The 20,398-nt window shown below is 36.3% G+C and overlaps 1 protein-coding gene across 2 annotated transcripts in view; it reads left to right on the top strand.

Moving 5' to 3' along the window:
* ATRNL1 (attractin like 1) overlaps positions 1-20,398 on the top strand; it is a 525,478-nt gene that overhangs the window by 465,851 nt on the left and 39,229 nt on the right. For both annotated transcript variants that reach the window (XM_056352650.1, XM_056352649.1), the window contains one exon: positions 5,362-5,476. In XM_056352650.1, the coding sequence (XP_056208625.1) occupies positions 5,362-5,476 (115 nt within the window). The remainder of the gene's footprint in view (positions 1-5,361; positions 5,477-20,398) is intronic.

Raw genomic sequence — 20,398 nt, 5'->3', positions numbered from 1 at the left:
ACAGGCAGAGCAGCTGCATGTAGACTGCCACTGAATCCGGAGTGGGTGTAAAAGAGACCAGGATGTGCCTGGGCAAGTACAGGAGAGCTTCATCTGTTGGGAAATTGAAACTAAGTTGAACAAGGTTTTGAGGCTTTGGGGTTTGCATGTAGGTGTTTAAATCGGATCAAAATCCAGCTTAGGTACTCAAGTGCTTTTCTAAATCTGAGACTTGCTTATCACAAACAAATCAAGGAACTCAGAAAATAACCAAGAATTCAGGAAAAGAACCTGAAGACGAAAGAAAATGAAGATGTGGATGCTTGTAATATAAGAGTCTCAATTTTACGTTTCCTCCTTTTCTACATTCCTTACTTCTGCAGAGGACGCAGTCTTGTTTCTTTTCTCTTCTTTGAATTCTTGCACACTGAACTCCAGAAAAGTCGCTGTTTACATTCTGAGTCTGGTACTAATCCTGCCACAACAACAGATTTGATTTTTTATTTGCCAAGCCGTCAAGCTTAGTTTATGTAGAATTCACCAAATTAGTTCTGTTATAATAACATGATTAAAAACTAAGTTTAAAATGCCATCATTTATTACTAAAACAAAAAGTGTAAGTCAAGCTTGTGTGTGGTTTGTTTTTTTTAAGAGAAGAGATGAAGTTTTATTTATAATGAATTCTTCTAAGTAGCACTAAGACCATTTTAGTTCAGAAACATTACAATGATTAATGCATAGTTGTTTGCATTTTAGTACTTGATTTATATATCAGATCTGTGTTTGTGCACACTGTCAAACTTTATTCTGTTCTTGTCAAAATACTTATTACTGCTGACAGGTGTAACACGCTCACATTAATCCTTAATTCCTTGATTCAATTTTCTAATTGCTTTTTTGGCATGAGTTTGGAGCCATTTAGTTTTACTTGATCTATTTGTCTTATGGTATAATAATGCACTCTTAAAAATTGGATGCACCTAACTTAGAATGCTGAACAAAAAGTACATATAGATATTACTTAGTACTGAAAATCCAAAGTTTTATAGCACTTCTGTGAGACACCACTTCTTGGAATACAGATAGAGGCAAAACACTTTACACTTTTCATCTTCCTGTATTCTCAGTATTAAAGATTTTTGTTGATAGATACAAATTGATGCTGAAGTTTCAGTGAATTTTCCCCAAAGACATTCTGAACCCTTATAGCAGATCCATGAACATCCCCTTAGTCATCATTGTGTTCTCCTGCTCTTCTCATCTCTTCATGCCGCTGCCTTCTGCTGCCTTTCCTGCCCACCAAGTATGACAGGACACATTTCCCAGCTTCTTCTTGGTCTGGACTTTAAAGCTATTCATTTGTGTTTTTCCTAAGCAGGTAAAGAGCACAATGCAAGATTCACTGGGGTTTTCTGCCAGTAACAGTAGTATTGTCATCAGTCGTTTGCATATAAAAAATTAACCCAGCCCTATTTTATTTCTTATAGAAATATATCAAGAGTGAGCAAAGCTCAGTAATTCCTCACAAACTCAGCCAGGCAGCTCGACTTTGGGTAGGTCTTTGTAGGATTTTCAGAAAAAAAAAATCTGGCAAATGAAGAACATTTTCTCATATAAAAATCTGGGACCCTGGGAAGATGACTACTGATGCTTGTTTCCTGTGAATAAATATATGACTGCACGTTTAAACTGTGCAAAAAACTTAGCTACTTTTTTCTTCTCTGTTTTGTTCCCTACCCTCTCCACTTATACGTCTTCTCTCTGCATCCACTGACTTAATCTTCTTTTCTCACTATAAATAATAATATATGCTTTTTCACCTTTTTGTTCCTCTGTGGTTTTCTTCTTTTTCACCTTCTCAACTGACAAACCTCTTTCTGTCATAGTATGTGTAAGAAAGGGAATATAAAAGATCGTTAAATAAAAGTATTTTCTTATTCTGTCTTCCACTGATAAAGTTTCATTAACTCTGTGATTGTTATTTGTGCTTTTTGGCAAAAACGTCAGTCACTTTATGTACAGGGGAGGGGTGGGGGTGGGGAGGGCAGGGAGGTAATTTGAGCAAGTAAATCATGGTAGCTAAGTGCTTTGGGCAAATAAACATGTGCCTTATCTCTTCCAAAAAACCCCGTGGAAAATGCATGATAAATGGCACATTTCAGAGAACATATTATATCACTGTGAAATAACTTTGATTCATGGTTATGTATTTATCTTTAAACAACTGACAAACCTTAGGGTATCTAAATTATTATCATTTGCTCTATGCTTCTGTGGGTTTTTGCTAGTGAATCTGAATGATGTGAGGTAAGGTAAGACATCTGCTTTTTCAGTCGTAAAGTTCTATAAAAGAACAAATAAGCACAAATACAAAATTCTTACTGTATTTGATTTTTGGATGAAGTCCTCTGAAAAATATTTATCAGAAATAATTTCCTCCAATTGCATTTTGAAAAGTATTAGTATAAACTTCAAACAGAAGAGGACAGGGCCTGTTAACGACAGCTTTTCACAGCAATAGAAAGTATCATAATTTGATTTATAGCATAGTAATTATTAACCAAATCAAAAGGCATAATGGTAAATTTGTTTCTTTCAGTTGTGTGTCTGTATAAACTGTATTCTGAATTACATTTTTGAAAGATGATTTCATTTTGTCTGCTTTCACATAGAAAGGAATCGCGTCATTTGATTTGCTGTTGTGACAAATGAGGAAAGATGACTTACTCTATTGCTTACATTTGTAGTACCTACTATTTTAATTTATGCTGTATGAAGATTCAGGTGCTGCTCTTCTGATATATAGTGGAAGATGGTCCATGACACCGTATGCAAAGGTAGAATCTATTGATCCTGCTAGTGAGCACACAGGAGTCACTGACTAACCCCCTGCCCAGTTTATGGCACTCTGTCCATGCACAGGAGGAGCACCTGGTGCAATCGGTTCCCAGCTGCTGCTGCAGAAACTCTCCTAGAGCTGGAAAGTCTATTTTGCACTGAAGGTGCAGGAACAAGGCCAGTGCAGGGTGAAGTGGGAAGCAGGGGGTCTTAACTGGCATGGAGCTGCGTCCCTGTCTGGGTAGTGGGGGAAAGAGATATAGGTAGAAGTGCTGGAATGAAGGGGCACATCTTTAGGTCCAAGAGGAGGTGTGATATGGGTGTGTGGCAGGTGGGAAGCTTTGGATTTGGACAGCTGAGAGTGCAACAAGTAGGAGTGAATGAAAGCACGTAATAGTGGGAGAAGCAAGCAGAGAGGTATACACCAGATTGCTGTCAGTGCTGTGTTGCATTATTCTACACCTGCACTTGTCTGATTAGATTTAAGTGGCCCAGGGCACAGACTATCTGCTGATTTGAATGATCCCATCAAAACCCTGTTCTATATTAAATGTTATGACCAGAGGAATTACCATTATTTTTGCATGTTTTTTACATTGCTCTACAATATATCGAAGTCAAAGAAGCCTTATTAAGAAATTTTTCCCACACCTTTATTTTCGAAAAATCCACTGGTACTATTTTTGTGCATGCGCAATCAACACTGCTAATATTTATTCTGGTTTTTCCCTTTTCTGCATTGCTCTTAGTATAGAATCATATTATCCAGCAATGCCTGTCTAAATGTTTTGCTGACAATAGATCCATGGAAAGGAACAGATACACACCAGCTTACACAAGTTCAGAATCTGTTCCCTTCATCTGTTCCTTTGGACTACAGTGAGCCAATACCTTACCAAAAATGATCAGTCAGTGCTACAAATCCAATGCACTCAGTTTAGAAAATATTTCTTATGTTTTTTAAAAAAAATAACATTTTTAGCTGAAGCTTTTGGGGTTTTACTTTTCTGTTTCATTGTTTGGTAAGGTTGTAGTGAATGTAAGTTGTCATTCATTATGTCATGGCAATTTTAAATTAGATGACATTACTCACCCAAGTTATTTTAATGCTATCGCCTCAAACGAATCTATAGAAATGTCTTTCAAATATGACCATGAAGTAAAAAAATAAGTATATTTATCTATTGTTCAATTTATTGCTGTATTCTCTGTTTTCTTATCTTCACTGAGCAGTAATAAATGTTGGTTACTTGGAGGTAGGAAAATAGAAAATGATAATTACTTTACATGATGGAAGCGCCTTTGTTTTCTTTATATCTAGTACTTTGCAGTGTATTCAACTTGGCTATACTATCATTTTTCTTAGTATACTTGAATCAGTTGACATTTATATATACATTGCATTTTGCATATAAATGGAAAGTTTTATGGCTTTGAATTTTGAATCAAAACATCAAACTCATATTTTGCCTTGGAACATGACAGACATTCTAAAAATTTACAAACAAAAAAACCCACAAATGCTTCTGCTGATTTTGACCTAATGTTTTTAGAAATGTCTACTGCTTGACTAAACTTTTGAGCTCTCAAAAATGAAATGCCTATCTCTTAGTGAACACAAAACATGGAAGCATGAAAATATGCAAACATTGTAAACTATCATATTAGAAACTTCTTACTCTATGGCTTTGTAGACTGCTTTGCTTTTATCCAGCTCCTAGTATCCTCAGTCTTGGTAACTTCAGAACAATATGGCAGCAACCATTCAGTTGAAAGTTAACTAAGCAAATTAAACGATCTGTATAGCTAATAAGAGTGATATACTTGGTTACAGCACATACCTACTGCCAGCAAAACCACTATTATAATAGCTTTATATAAGACAAAGTAAGATTATAACCACGCAGGCAACATTTTCAAAGGGTTTCCAAGTTTATTCAAATACAGTAACACTGCAGCTGTTTTCTGCATATGCAAAAAAATTCAGGAGAGTCCTGCCTTAAAGAAATCATTTGCTTACCAGGACAGGTACAGAGAAGGCAGACTTACTGGGCTGGGAAACTCAAGAGGGATTGGCTATCTTTATATATCTATATATAATATAGATTTGCTCTCATTTTATGGTTTTGGCATTAGGTTTTGTCTAGGTACTGACTGGATGCTGTTGAGGCACAATACTTTCACTTGTTATCAGAATAGTAAAAATTCTGGTACTTTGAGACACCAATGTGTATATCAGAAGGTTTTGCTATTTTCTAAATTTTGAGAACTTGATATCAGTACATTTAGTGAGCTATAAAATTAAGTATAATTTTGTTGTCTTTATGATCATTTAATTTTTCTGTTTGGTTAGGTTTGCAGTGTAGGCTGTTAAAGTCCATGTTAAAGTCAATTAACATCGGTAGGACGATCTCTTTAAATATGAAGAACTAACTGGGAAAAGTATCTTCCTACTGTTACAGTGAACCTTAAAATAAATTAAAGATGTACGAGTAAAACTGAACTGGAAATCTCAGATGTTACATAGGTATCTCATTTTTTCAGGGTGCTCCTAAACCGATTGCCATTGAGCCATGTTCGGGAAACAGAGCCGCAGTCCTCACAGTATTTTTATGTCTGCCCAGAGGATCGTCAGGAATCCCCCCCCCTGGTCAGTCAGGTAAGGCTCGTGCTGATGAGTGTCACGTTTGTCTTCATTCAATCCAGTCTGCTCGGACGAATGCACACACATATCCAAAATAACGGCACAGCAGATGAGTACAAGGGCTACTCAGTCAAGCTGGTGTTAAGTTTAGGGCCAATGTTTAAGGAGGAATTTTTGTTTAGAATTTGATGTGGTATCCCAAATAAAAAGCCCAGTAATCAAACTGGTGTACAATGGCATATCTCATTAGGGCTTCCTGAAACAACGCGTGTGCATACTGATACACTTTGACATTGTCTTTCAGGGCAAAAAAACCCCAAAAACAAACATCCCCCCCCAAAAAAATATCATACGCAGCCTCTTCTACGGTTTCAGTTCAGGTTCCTATAAATGAGGCTATATAGGGAATAGCACAGAGCATTCTCAGTCGAGGCTGATGTTGTGTGCACTAACTTCTAGTTAAGTTCCTTTGTGTCATGCATCCCAATGATGTGCTGATCAGGATTCAATTAAAATATTAGCATTTCCCCGAGTGCCTGTCAGGTGAAACCTAGGATTGAGTGAATGAATGCTTCATGAGGAAGGTGTTCACTTTGGAAATGACCCCAGCTTATTTTAAAGCAGCATTTGCATTATCTGGAAGCACTTCTTGTGGTAATCTACCTTAACTGATCTGTCTGATCTCATGCTAGATCATCGTACAAAACCATTACAGCTATTCTTATAAAATCCTTCCCGTACAAGAAGTGTCTATATACACTTTTAAAACCCTCTAAATAACTGCCAACAATAATATGATACAAAATTGTCATGACGACAAAGTTTAGACTAACGTCATGCTGCACAGGTGACTGGCTTACTGTTTCAGAATTCACTGCAGCTTTTGCCAAAGTGAACACCTTTGTAATCAATAGTAAGCTGCATAGTATGTGCCCAAAATGCTGCTATAAACCAGAAGATAAGTTTTAAGGCAAATTTTTATCATTGGGAGCCAAAAAGATATCCTTTTAACCTTCAAAAATCCATTTAAGAGATTAAAAAGTATTGAGTAATGATGATGAGGGCAAGCTCAGTTGACTTATGTTGGAAATAAACTCAGCTGAGTGTTCTTCTTTTGGCCTCATGACCATCTGATATTTATTTGGGGGGGGGGGGGGGGGGGGAAGGGGTTTTTTCCCTCCCCTTCCCCCAAGTTCTGAGATGAGGATTTAGTTCTTAAAACGCTGTTTATGGTTGTAATATCATTTCTGGAAATGCTATGAAAATAAGTGTTACTGATGCTTTGTCAAACACATTTCCTGGAAGAAGTACATAAATGTAAGTGCTCTGAAGAGGGCAATGAGGGAAGAAGGATGTTAAGCATATTCCCTGTTCATGTTTTAAGGAAATGAAAGAGAAACTAAGGTGTTTATAGTCTTGCAAAGAAAAACATTATGAAAGAAAATTAAAAGTAATTGTTGAAATTGGAGCTTAAAATGTTTTTATCTGTGGTTTTCAAATTTACCTATGAAGTGTGTCTCATCAGTAAAATTGTATTTATCTGGTTACTTCATAGTCAGCTTCTATTTACTATATACATTTTATTTTAAAGTATTTGCTGTTCTTTGCTCTTGGTAAAAAGTGGAGGGAATAGGCTTTTTGAAACAGGAGCTGGATTTGAGAACACAGCAGATGTGTCATTTTAAATGTTCCTCAAGCCATGAAAGAATACACCTCCTTTTGACCAGTGTCGTGTCCTCCTGTTCTGCGCAGTCTTCTCATTACTTTGCCTTCCATCAGCTTTGCAGGCATATATTTCAAATGCTATGCCTCCATTGTTTATTATGCTCTTTGTCAGTCATTTAGCATGTGAAAATATCTAAAATTTTTAGTTCCACAACTTTCACTTCATTCAGGGTCAAAAGCAAATAAAAATGCTTGGGGTGTGCAACCATGTTGATTCAATCAATTAGATTATATTGCTATAATCATTTGTTCTTGTGTGTAATGAATTCTGATACTCATTAACTTCTTTCACTGTATGTAACCATGCACTGACTAGGCAGAAGCTATTAAAGAAGTTTGCTGGTGTACCTGTAGCTCTGCTCATTCGCTTCGGTCCTGTCCTGCAGCGCTACCTGTAGCTTCTTTCCTAGGCTTTCTGGGAGCAGGCGCTGTGAACTGCACCGAGTTATATGAAATGATGTGGAAGCTTTGTGTGGCAGACGTGTTTGCTATGCAGTTGGTTTCCCTCATAATCTAAGCTAGCTTGAAAAAATGATATTTAGGTGGATAGAAGTAGTGTGTTCACTAATTGTGTCTTGCCAAGTAATTTTAGGCTCCTCTGTTGCTTGCATATAACCATTTTCAAGCTCATTGGGATCATTCTGGGGTAAAACTGACAGCGCGTCAAACATATTTGTTTAAATGATACATCAATGATACCGATTCTCAGTTGGCAACAAGAGACTGTAGGTTCCATTTCATATATGCGAATGCCTGAAATATAAGAAGAAGATGTCTGTATCATTCTGCATTACATTTTTTCCAAAATTGAGAAAGCTAATTCTTTTGACAAATAGCTAGTCCATGCTCCACTGGAGTTGTTAGTTGTATACCTATTTTTTTAAGATCTGAATTTGATCAAAATTGAGTTTTACTTGTATCCAAGGTTTACATTAACAAATATTTTGTTGGAAAATGTCTCTGAATATTAAAAACCAAACCAAAACAAAACCACCAAAAAACCCCAAACCCTAATGTAAAGGTTACTCTTTCTGCAGCATATGTTCTATACTTCACCTTTATCAGCAGCTGGAAGAAAAGTTGAAACTACAGATGGTGGGCTTTGGCCAAAGGCTATGCAAGGCAAAAACTTCTCTAGGAGAGACCATATGTCCCAGTGGAGATCTGATTGCTCTCCACTTCCTACAGAAAGTACTCAGAATTTTACAGACTTTCAACAGAATTGTTTAGTTTTAAGTATTAATGCTATAAGTATATATATAACAGCTAGGCTGGCACAAGTCAACCGCTTAATATTAATATGCGGTTTTATACAGATTGGTCATGTAGCTTCAGATGAAATACAAAAATGAAATTATTGCAAATAAGAAACATCATAAATACATATATATTATATAAAAATGTAAACAGCAATAAATGTTACCATCTTAGGTTAGATGTAGCACAGTTCAACTACACTTCTCTAGAGTAACAACTGTTTTGAAATGAAATTTTTTCTTGGATTAAGGAAGAAATTAGAACTGAATTATAAATTAGAATTATCAATGAAAAACATGAAGGAAGTTTAGGAGTAATAAAACCAAAATTTGTCAACTTTGGATTGACAGGTAGAACATATAGTTTCCTCATTCTTCAGTTGTCTCATTGACTGCATTGGACTTAAGTAATCACCTCAAAATTCGAAGGTTCATAAAACCAGCAATTGTCTGTACAATTTGTTTGTATATATATATATGCATGCATCAAGGTATGTACATACCAGAAGAATCACTTGTTCAAGCACTTGTGGACAGATTATAATATACAATATTATATTATATGTATGTGTGTGCATATATATGCACATATATTATATACATATATGCCTTGCAGATTTTATGACACACTGGAAGCTAGAGATCATCTATATTGCTGTAGTGTCTCACTCCATGCTTTAAATAGCTTAAACTCTTCTTAATATCAAAGGGGATCTAATAATGAAAGCAGCTGCAACCAGATCTCTAGAAAGAACTAAATTGTATATATCAAAGGGTATTGAACAAAACAAGCTAGGAAAAAAAAAAAAAAAAAAAAAAAAAAAGAAAAAAGAACAGAACAAAAAGGAACAAGAGGATAATATATAAATTACTTCATGCAGAAAAAGGTGCCAATGAATTACCAGTAGAGGAAAGACCAAGAATAACTCCTTCAAGGTCTTCACACAGCTCTGGTGATATATTGGGCAATACAGAAAGAATAGCTTAGTAGCATGATAAATTCTGTTAAAAGAATGGTGATCATGTCATCATTACTACTGAAGCCAACTAAACCCCATGCTTTGAGGTATCAAGATATTTGCACAATAAGTTTATAAAACTCTATGATGTTTGCGTTGTTCTTGGATAAGGCCAATAAATGCTTTAAAGTACAAAGAGAAATGGCAATATTAAAGCATCTCAAAATTATTCTGAATCAAGGAATGTAATTTCTGAATTATTTACAAATTATGTTACTTTCCCACAGCAAATTTTGCCTACCTACCAAGCAGGTAGAAATGGTAGAGCACCCAGCAAAGGTGCTTTCCTACTAAGTAGGTGAGCTGAATGGTCTCTAAAGGTGAACATATATGATTGTCTCTCTGTTAAACCTCAGAGGATATTTAACATCTGTATGTCTATGACTAGGTGAGGTGAATCTAACTTACTAGTTAAAAATAACACTTGGAAATTAAAATTAAAACTTAAATACAAAGTAGTTGATCAATAGAACAACTTCAGTGGAAATGATTTTGCAGTGGAAGTTGTGAAATGTACATTCTAGAAGACTACATACAAAATTTTGTTGCTATAAATAATAAGTGAAGATAGCAAAAGATCATGGTTGGTGGGCCTCACCAGCAGTGCTATCTGAAAGTTACTCTCTGGTATCCTTGAATCAAAACAGAATTTCATGTAATTCTGGCCACACTAACTGTGGCATTCAATCCTACTTAATCAGCGAGCTATAGTAGGATCACAGAATCAATAAAATTACCATGCCATCTGCCTTCCCTATACTCACCATCATAATGAATAACGACTCATTAAGTGTTCTACAAGACAATTAGCTCTGGATGGGGATTTTCAGTCACAAGGCTTTCTTGGCTTTTTTTTTTTTTTTCTGATTTTCTCTGATTAAAATACAAAAAAAAAAAAAGGTAATACATATAATAAGAGACATTATAGTTAATGATATTGCTCGATTGTTCTGACTTTTGGAAACAAAACCACAGTTAGCGTTTTTCCTACACAAATTGGGTTCATATAGGTACCTATCTGAATATGCAGTGAAACGCTTGCAGACATACACCAGGGGCAAATAAGTCCCAAGAATTTCTACCTGCTACAAAGACATTCCTTGCTCAGTCCCTTTATACATTAAAAATAACCTAATATAAAGTCAGTTGGGCTGCAAGGATGAGGAAAGATTTTCTTGTAGAGAATAAAGACGTTGATGAAAATATACTGTAAATAAGAAATATCTCTTATGGCCTTTTTCACGTTGGAGGGCATTTACAGAATACAAAAACAGTGAATATACAGGACAGAATGGTGGAAAAGGTAATAACATCAATTGAATTGTACAGCATGATGCATGGAGTACGTATTATTAAGGGCCTGTGCCTGCCTGTTGAGGGTTCTAGCATTTCTTGTGTACTCAAAGGGAAATAGTGGGAAACACCTGAATCTGATCCTGCATTAGCAAGGGCATCCATGTGCCTACTGGAAAGATCCCATGTCACAGCAGTAGCCAGGCTGAAGAGTCAAGGGTGAACTTTGGAGGCTCCTTTGCTAAGCACCACTTTAACCCCTTGTCTTCTCAGACATACATATTCCAGTACACTATTTCACTTCTTTGTAGACTTTTTCTTATATTGAGGAAGGCAGGGGGAGGAATGGCTTGAGGCTTGCTTCTGTTAAGAGCAGAGGGCTAAACCAGATCATTAATTTTTTTGTCCTTTGTGTGGTCTCTGTTCAAACTGGAAAACAAGGAGGATATTCATAACTGGTAGATTATTTAGACTCATAAACATCTAAACAAGAAACTTAAAAGTGATACAGCAAAAGAAAAAAAAAATCTGTGAAGGATGTAACCCTAGATAAAACAGAACATAGTTCTGCATTCTGTTTTTTACCATCCAACCCATGAAAGTAGTATCTGGGCATCCTACATGTGTATTTAATTAAACATATTGCTCTGCATCATCCTGTTCTTTGCTCTGTACCAGTCCACCTCTCTAGACTGAGTGTCTTCTCTTTTTTTAATTTTGGAGACAGACTGTTGGCTTATTTTCATTATTTGCAGTTTTATTGACCTAAGTTTTTGTTGATGCACTGAAGAAGTAGATTTTATATTTATAATATAACAATGCTATTTAGCTAGAATAGAGTGACATGTAAACAGGGAAAACATTATGGAATCGCTGAGCAAAACCAACTCTGCAATACCCCTAAAAGGGATACTCTCCCCTATCACAAATAACAAGATTTCTCCTATGAAATATTGAAAAAAAAAATCTAAATTCTATTCATCTTCTCTGAAGTGCCAATTTACAACTGGAAATAAGCCAAACTACATATTACAGCAAAACAGTGTGGATGTCTAGAACGTGTTAAAATACAAGGGCGAGTCCAGCATTTAATCTGGGCTGAAAACACCGTAGAGTTTACAGTGGCATATAATTCACATTCCTAGAAAAAAGCCGTCTCCAGAAAATATTACACATCTGCATTATGTGAATGACGCTTCCATGATGGAACTCAGTGACAATTCACGCAGCTCAGCTTGCAGAGGTGCGTGGCTGGATTCATTTCACCAGAAGCTCTGCAGATAAGGCAGATTATCTTAAAAGACTCAGTGAACAACAGAATTTTTTGAAAGCTACTTTTACTGTTTAGACTGTGTGAGGACTGACTTCAGTCCTTCCCTTTAACCTAGGGCATGACTAGAGCATTTTGTATAGAAATGTAATTTTGGAAATTGCACTGAGGGATACTCCATAATAATCAACAATATGCTGCCAGTTAAATGCTTAAAAAATAGAAAAAGTTAAAATTGTGTGAAAAAATCAAAATAGTCTTTGTAAGAGTTTAATGATTATAACTAAAACTAAACTCACAATTAATATATCAGCAGTAACTTCAACTTATTGATGCTGAGACACTGATTTGTCAAGTGCCATGGTCTCAACAGAAGTAAAATCTGGAGTTCTTTTTAGTTAACTGGAGATGCTTAGCAGAATACCTCTTTAAGACTTGCTAGAAATTGAAATCATCTGTTCTGAAGATGTTTTTACTGAAGAAGTTTCTTTCTTTTAAATAGTAAGACCTATTTTTGGAGTGTCTATTTTCTGCTTTATTCCATTCTTCTGCACTGCATCAAATGAGGGAGCAGACTGTGTTTATAGTATTGACACTGTGAAAAAAGAACACAGTGGTAAGTGGCAGATGGTGCTGATGATGACTTAAAAAATATTTATGGCAATAGCAAAAACAAAGTAGATAATAAGACCCAGTAGCCACCACCACTCGTCCTGTAGCCCAAACCCAGGAAAAAAGGAAGAGGAGAACAGGAGGTAGAGATAGATGGTTGTTTTACAACTTTATCGCTGGATTTCCTGCCCTAGAGGGACTCAATAAAATGAGTCCTATTAATAAAAACTGTTAAACACCATGAAAAATTCTTTGACAACTAGTTATTCATTGTTCAAACCAAAACTGTCACTGTTCCTCCAGAGTATTAGAAATGGCCTTTTTATTTTCTTTTGGGGTTTTTTTGTAGCTTTAATTGCAAAAAGGGAATTGAAAGCATGTCTGACAAGGCTGTAAAAGCTCTGAACACTGTGAAATGTAAGTTGTCGTGTACATTTCCTCCTGTTCGAGGAGGCTGGCTGAGAAATTTTCATGTTACATCTAGGTGCCAGTTTGGAGATTTCCTCTCCCCACTCATCGTGGGGAATAGAGAGGCAATGATGGATACTCACAGTCCTAAGCTTCTGGCTGTGAACAGACACACTAGAACCCAAACTTTCAAATCGAAGGCTCTACCCTGGAAAGAAATTTCGTCCTTCAGCCATACATGCCTGCTGACCATCAGTTGAAGTGCTCAAGGGTTATCCTATTTTCGTCGTGACCTCCATCACCCACATGTTTTTTACCACAGCTGTTGTATCTCTTTCCCACCTTCATTTTGCCAGGCTAAGGCAAATGAGGTCTGCTTTAAATATGTTCTTCAGTCTTCTGAACGCCTTTGTAAGCTCTGTCCCAGTTTCAGTTCAGTAGTTTTTTACCTCACATGGCCAGGTTGTACTCGGAGACCCATGTGAAGTCCCATCTGGTGTTGCCCAATGGCACTAACATTTCCTTGCTGTATCCCTTTTAACTTTTACCTTTTTTAAACAATTCTCTCTCCTTCCAACTCGGTCTTTTCATGGCCAACATCTTACATCCCTGCCCTTATTCTCTTCCTCAAACAGTGAACTTTTAGTGTATAAGTTTCTGCATGATCCTAAAATAAACGGCTTTGAATTTACACAGCTGAAGCTCAGTACATTTAGGTTCCTCAAGTTCTTGATGTCATGCCTCTCTTTCTGTATTATATTCGACTCCTTCTCTGTATCGACGCTACATACCCATGTTTGTCATGATTGAATTTTAGCAGCATACTCCTACACCCAGCTCTTTAATGAAAATATTAAAATGACTGCTCAAAAGATTGATTCCTGTTGCCATTCTATAACTTCAGCAGCCTTCTTCCTCTTCAGAACTAGTCTTCATTTTCTCTCTTTTATGCAATTGTCTGCTCTCCATAACTCCTGCAGTCATCTCTCACCTTTCTTGTCTGTTGATAATTTCCCAAAGTATAAGATTTCAGGTATCTAGAAAATCTTCTGCATGTTCTTATCCAGAAAATTATCATAGAAATAAGAATATATATAACAAAGTTATTATAGAAAACTATCAAATTTGTCTGCCATGATCTTTGATGAAATGTTGATGGATGTTGACCCATTCTGTATTTACCTGCCTTTATTTATTATTTCCTGCTAAGTATCACCCATTCTGTATTTACCTGCCTTTAATTATTATTTCCTGCTAAGTATCTTATAGCTGAGTCTGATTAATAGATCTGTAAAGTATGAAATAATTTTTATCTTGAATCTAGAAATTTTTTATCATGAAGTAAACAGCACTTACTGTTCTCAGTTTGTATGCTGCTGCATTTAACGGCAGATTATTAAATTTCCCTGTTACCAGCCTTTGTTTTCTTGTGTTCTTACAGAACTAGTCTTCTGATTACTCTAATGTCAATGAATAAAACTGTTGTTTCTATCTCTATATCCTCATTCCATTATCCATGTTGATGGTACCTTTTTTGATAAACATTATCTCCCTCCTTGAAAAGCATCAAAGAATTCACTCTTGGGACAACATCTAGAAAATACATGATCTCCACCTCATTCTTTCTACATAACAGCTCTTCTTTTTTTTTATTTTTGGGGGTTTTGTTTTGTTTTGTGTGTGTCTCATTTATTTATACAGTGAAAATCCTTAGATGCTTATTTTAATAAACCTTTGCAAGGTCTAACTCAGCTTGACTTTTGACTGTTCTTATTTCACTCTTACATTTCTTTGCCTCCAAAACACAGCCACCTTTGTTGCTTGATGCTTTTTGTCTGTTTTTGTAGGCTTTCTGAATTTAGAAACTGTGCATAGTTTCCTTCCTTTAGAAGCTCATTGGCTTCCATATAGCACAGTTATAATGTATTTGCTGGAAGTCAGGGAAGACTCAAGAATCTTTCTTGATGAATATATTGCAAGTCAGCAATAATCTTGCACAATGTGCTTTTCTGTTGATGTAGAAAGGGACAGATTGCTCGCACTGATTTGTTCCTTGGAGGGTCTGGGCAAGGTTTATACTAGCCAGGACCTTGTGCTCCGTACCTTGTCAAATGTCAAATATCAAAATGTCTTAACATCCTGTAATGGGCTTCATGTGGAAGGCTGGGGAGAATAGCTGTCCCTTTTATATTTTGGCCCCTTTTCACTTGAAGGTCTAATCTCCTCACCATAATCTCTTCCTCTAAATAAAGTGATAGTTTAGAGCTTGGTGTTATTTCCTTTTTTAGGCTATAAAATCCTATACTTACTTATATAACTGGGTGTGATTTAATTTTTTCCCCCCTTTTCGTTTTTTGTGATGAGGAAGGCACAGGATTAGTAGGATTTTGTGATGCCTATTTTGTGATGAGGAAGGCACAGGATTAGTAGGGTTGGAAAGTCAGAGTAAAATTGATAGGATGTGTAAAGAAAAGTAATTCATGAATAGGAAGAAGAAAATGTTCTCTAAAGTTAGGTCTTCAGAATTGATTGTCTCCCAGGCAGACCCTTAGGCACTTTGCAAGGCTAAGCTTTCCATAGTTGAAAGAAACTGTAGTGTGCTTTTTTTATTTTGACATGAACTATACAGATATCAACAAAGGAAAGAAAAAAGGAGGGGGAAAAAACAAAAAACAAAATAATCCAAAAAAGTTATAAAGGCAGCTAACAAACACGTGAAGTTTTCACTTGAGAGTTTTGCTGAGAGGTTATATGATACTTACTGTCATTTTTAATAGGGAAAACGCTGTCTTTCATTAGTATGATTTATTTTACACAAATGGAAATATTGCTGTACAGACAATGCTATTAAGCAGTATTTTGTTCTGCTTTCTTGATATTGGCACAAAGACCCTGTTTCTTACATGGAAAGATAGTAATAGAGCCCTTTTGGCTGTATTCAGTCCACCTGAACATACAGCCTTGCCTGAAGAGAGCATCTTATTTAGCCACGTTCCTCCTGAATTTTATTTTAATTTCATACTGTTGAACTTTGAGGATCCAACAGCTGTCTAGTTAGAGTTGCAAAATTAGGTGCAGTGAAGAAATTCCTGTGCAAGTGAAGCATTGGATGATAAGTGTCCTTCCTATTTGCAACTGGTGGTCTGGTTTTATATTCAGTCAACACGTACTAGGTGGAGCAGATGGCTCGCAGTTAAATTAGAGCTATAAACCTTTCAAAGATAAAGTTTTATATGATTTAAATTTTTCAGCAGGGGTCCCATCGCCTATTTCTCCTTCCTCTAACTTTGAATTCCTTGAAAGGAAGCACCTTTTTTTGATCAACAAAAGTCAAATCTGTTCAAATCTTCCAGTAGAAAGCCTTACACTGGGACCTGTCCTGATTCATACCATCATGGAAAGGTTCATTCATCACTGGGACAATGCAATTGCCCATGATCTACCTTCCCACACATATTTTATCACATTCTTGGGGTAAGATCCTTCTAGAATCTATTTTTGGGGTAAAGCGATCCAAAATTATACAGAGACCAATCAGACTTATCATTCTGTGGCATTTGATGGCATCCATCTGTTTATTTACAAAAACGTTAAAGACTTATTGAGTTACTAGACTACAGAGAAAATAAATTGAGTTATCATCTATAGTTAAATTCAGTCCTTGCATCTGCTGTCTTTTCAGCCTATATGGTGTTTTTTGAAATTACACTGGCTTGCAGACCCCGGCTTCAGGGATGCATTTACTTCACAGCCTTTTTATGCCATGTCAAGTGAATTTCTAATGCATGAGCAATTTGTGGTTCAGGAAAATGTTGACAGAAGGGTGTCAGGGCTTTCTGTTGTTAGCAGTTTAAAAGCATGATAGGGACAGTTCTTGCTTAAAAGTAGCTCTTAAAACTTTGGAGCTGCTCAATTTCTAGAATCGTCCGATCTAACCCCTTTCAGTCAATATTATGCAATTATTGTAGAAGGCCAGGTTTAAAGCTTAGGGACACAAATAAATTAATGCCACCGTCATTATTATTATTAAGTATAAAACACTTTTAAAATGAAGGATGGGAGATGAACTACTCTGTGCTCTATATATTCAATTACTGTTGTAAGTACAAAGGAAAAGACAGAAGGTTTTAAGTTCCAAATTTTCTGCTATTAAAATTGAATAGCAGACTGAGGAAATAAATCTTAATGGGATACTTTCATTCTAGTAATAAGAATGAGTTTGTACCAGGAAACTCAGTTATTGCCCGCATCCTTTCTGGTTGTGGCTTAACTGTCCATTAACTATGAAATCACTACAAGTGTCCTGAAGGAGCTAGTTTGGATCCAGCAAAGCCATTACCTCAAAGCACCTACAGATAGCTGAGAACTCAGGGTTGGTGTTAATTAGCTCGTGCTTGTTGGAGTTGTTGTTTATTATCACATCTTCCTTTACTGTGACAATTCAAGTTCTGTTATTTGTGTGCCTTGGATAGCTGTGCTTCGTAATTCTGGAAGTGAGAGGTATACAGAATACAGCTGAGAGACACCTACCTGTCAGCTCATCTCCTGCAAGGATATAGTAGCTGCAGGTCAACACTGGCTCTACAAGACCAGGGCTGAGTTCTGCATCTCTCTGCACTATCCTTTTAGCATCCAGGTATGGCACTGTGCCTACACATACAACCACCTAAACAGGGCATCCAAGACTTAAGTCTTTGTGGAACATGAAATGGGGAGCAGTGTAGAAACCACCAATACTGCTTTTTGGAATGAGTTTGAGCCTAGCAAGGCTGTCAGAACTCACACACCATGGTCAACTATATCTGACTCAGCTACTCAAGAATTTCTGCAGGATACCTGCAATTGCCCAGTTAAAAAAATAATAATAAATAAGTTGGAAGGTGATTTTTATGCTCTTCCTGACAAAATACAGCAGAGATAAAGGTCTGCGGAAACGATGAAAAGGGGTAAGTCTAGGCATACAGAATTAGCAGGTCCATAAAATGAAAAAAGTCTGTTTAAAAGATTGTTAAAAAGAAAAATAAAATTCAAAGAAATATCCAAGGATTAGTTAAATACCTAAAAAATGAAGACAAGGAAAATATAAAATGAGATTAAGCTAAGTTTCTGTAAATATTATTGGACCTGTCAAGAAAGTCACACACCATAATGCATGTATTTCTGTACTGGACAAAATGAGCTTGAAAATGACTGAGAGCTAGCTGATATGGAAAAATGGCTGGCAAATTGATCCATCCACAAAAAGGACATTGTAAAGTAGTACCTGTATGTGAATCACTATTAACATAATCCTTTTTTATAAACCTAATCTTTCTAAAATTCTTGCATCTGAAAAATGTTAATATTAAGTGAATTTTCCAAATTGCTAAGCATGAAGCATGAATCTGAGCAGCAGCAGAAAAAGGCCACACTTGCCACACTTGTCATTTTAAGTCTTTCATTTAGATAAAGTCGTCTTAAGTGTTCAAAACATGCTAGGGTGTAAATGAAAGACTACAAAGGAAATTACAATGGCAAACTATATTTAGGGTTGAGTGTGACTCAACATGACACAAACACGGAAAGTTTAGAATGACAATGTATCTATGCTTCACATGCTTTCTGTGCTTAATTCCTGCTATTTTTATGTATATATTTATTACTTGTAATTCAGGATTCAATGATACACAGTCTTGAGTATCTTCTGTGAAGTACTCGGTGTCCTCAGCTTGCTTTGAATGCAACTGACTGTAAGTGGAAGTTAAAACATCTAGTGCCTTGCAAGGCAGTAAACTTGGATTTCAGTGATCAAAGCATAACCTTCCTTATCCTTGTCTTCTGACAGTAATATACCAGCATGATGCCCATATCTGCAGTTCAAGGCCTCAGACTTGTCCCTGGTAGCATCATTCAGGGCACTTTTCCAGGTACATAACTGCTTCAGGCTTGTGCTGTCTTTTCCCCCTCAGACATATTTGCAGCTGTATCTGCCTCTCACTTCTTTAGTTCAAATTCACACAACAGTGGGTTCAGCAGAACTTGCTCTGTAGTGAAAAGGTTTCAGTGATTATGGGGTGGCTGATTGCAGCTAATCATATCAAAAAGGAATAAAAGACTTTCTGGGAGTTGCAGCTACTGGAACTTGTATCCAAAGCAAACTTCAGCCTTTGGTCTATTACCAGCTCCCCATGTGTTTGTGGATGGATGGTGTTGCTCCATGCTCTCTGTAAAATGGGAATACCACTTTGTGAGGATGCAGTGGGAACAAATGCATTAACATGTGAGATGTTCTCAGATTCGTTGTTGTGAGTGTAATAGAAAAAATATCGACAGTCATTCATAGCATGGTTTAGTGCATAACACCATTCATTAATTTCCAAATCCCTGCATTGCCTCAGCAGGAAAGTTTGAGTCAAGGATAGAGCTAAGAACTCTTCTTCAGTATTTGGTGATGAATTTTTAGATCAGTATCTCAATATATAAGATGCTTTGTTGGTTTTGTTTGGGTTTTTTCCAGGGAAGTGCAGATTAATCCATTATTCTTTCTGTAGATAAATGATTCCTGTCAAATATACTCATGCAGGAATCTTTGTCCACAATAGAGAAATACTGATTAGTCATCATGAGAGAAAATAGATAAAGAATGTTAGATAGCACATTGCAGCTTGGAGTAAACAATGAAGTTTTTGTAGAGATATTTTGGTTACCTGAAAATGTATCAATATGTAAAAAGCATAACAAGTTACACTACAAAGTATTAGAGCATAAAACATTATATTCAAGAAGAGTCTGCATCTTTTCCTGGGGAAGCAGCAAAGGAACGTTGGCCGTAAAGTGCAGAATTATCAAAGTATAAATGTGAACTTCAGGTGGAATTTTCTTTACAGTTTCTGGACATTGTAATTATTAAAATCTAAATACCAACTACTGAATAAATATCCTTAGAATAAATTCTATTTGCATTTGTATATGGAGAGGATGAAAATAAGGGGTTGGCGCTTTCGGTTTTTAGAAAACAGCAAACCATGGCTGGCAGCACAGCGAGCCACATCCTGAGCTGCATCAGGATGACATAGGAGAAGAGTTATGTGTATCTTTGAATGGTCTGTGAGATTGAAATTAAAAATATATCCTTTAATTTACTGTTTTCTGATGATTTAGGAATATGCTCAGAAAAATTATCAGCTACCCATCAGCTTTGGTTCAGAATAGAATCTTCTGCTTTGTAAAGAGCTTGTTAATGCAAGATACTGAGTGTGACAAATGCAGCTAGGTATAAATTACCACCTTTCTTGCAGCAACTGAAGCTCGAGGTCCCACTTGCCTCCACTAAAATACATACAGTTCCACCTTGGTTTGTACTGCAGGAAATCTG

Source organism: Falco biarmicus, chromosome 9 (genome assembly GCF_023638135.1).
Source record: "Falco biarmicus isolate bFalBia1 chromosome 9, bFalBia1.pri, whole genome shotgun sequence".
Classification (NCBI taxonomy): domain Eukaryota; kingdom Metazoa; phylum Chordata; class Aves; order Falconiformes; family Falconidae; genus Falco; species Falco biarmicus.
Note: the sequence above shows the minus strand (reverse complement) of the source record. Positions and strands in the feature narration are given on the sequence as shown.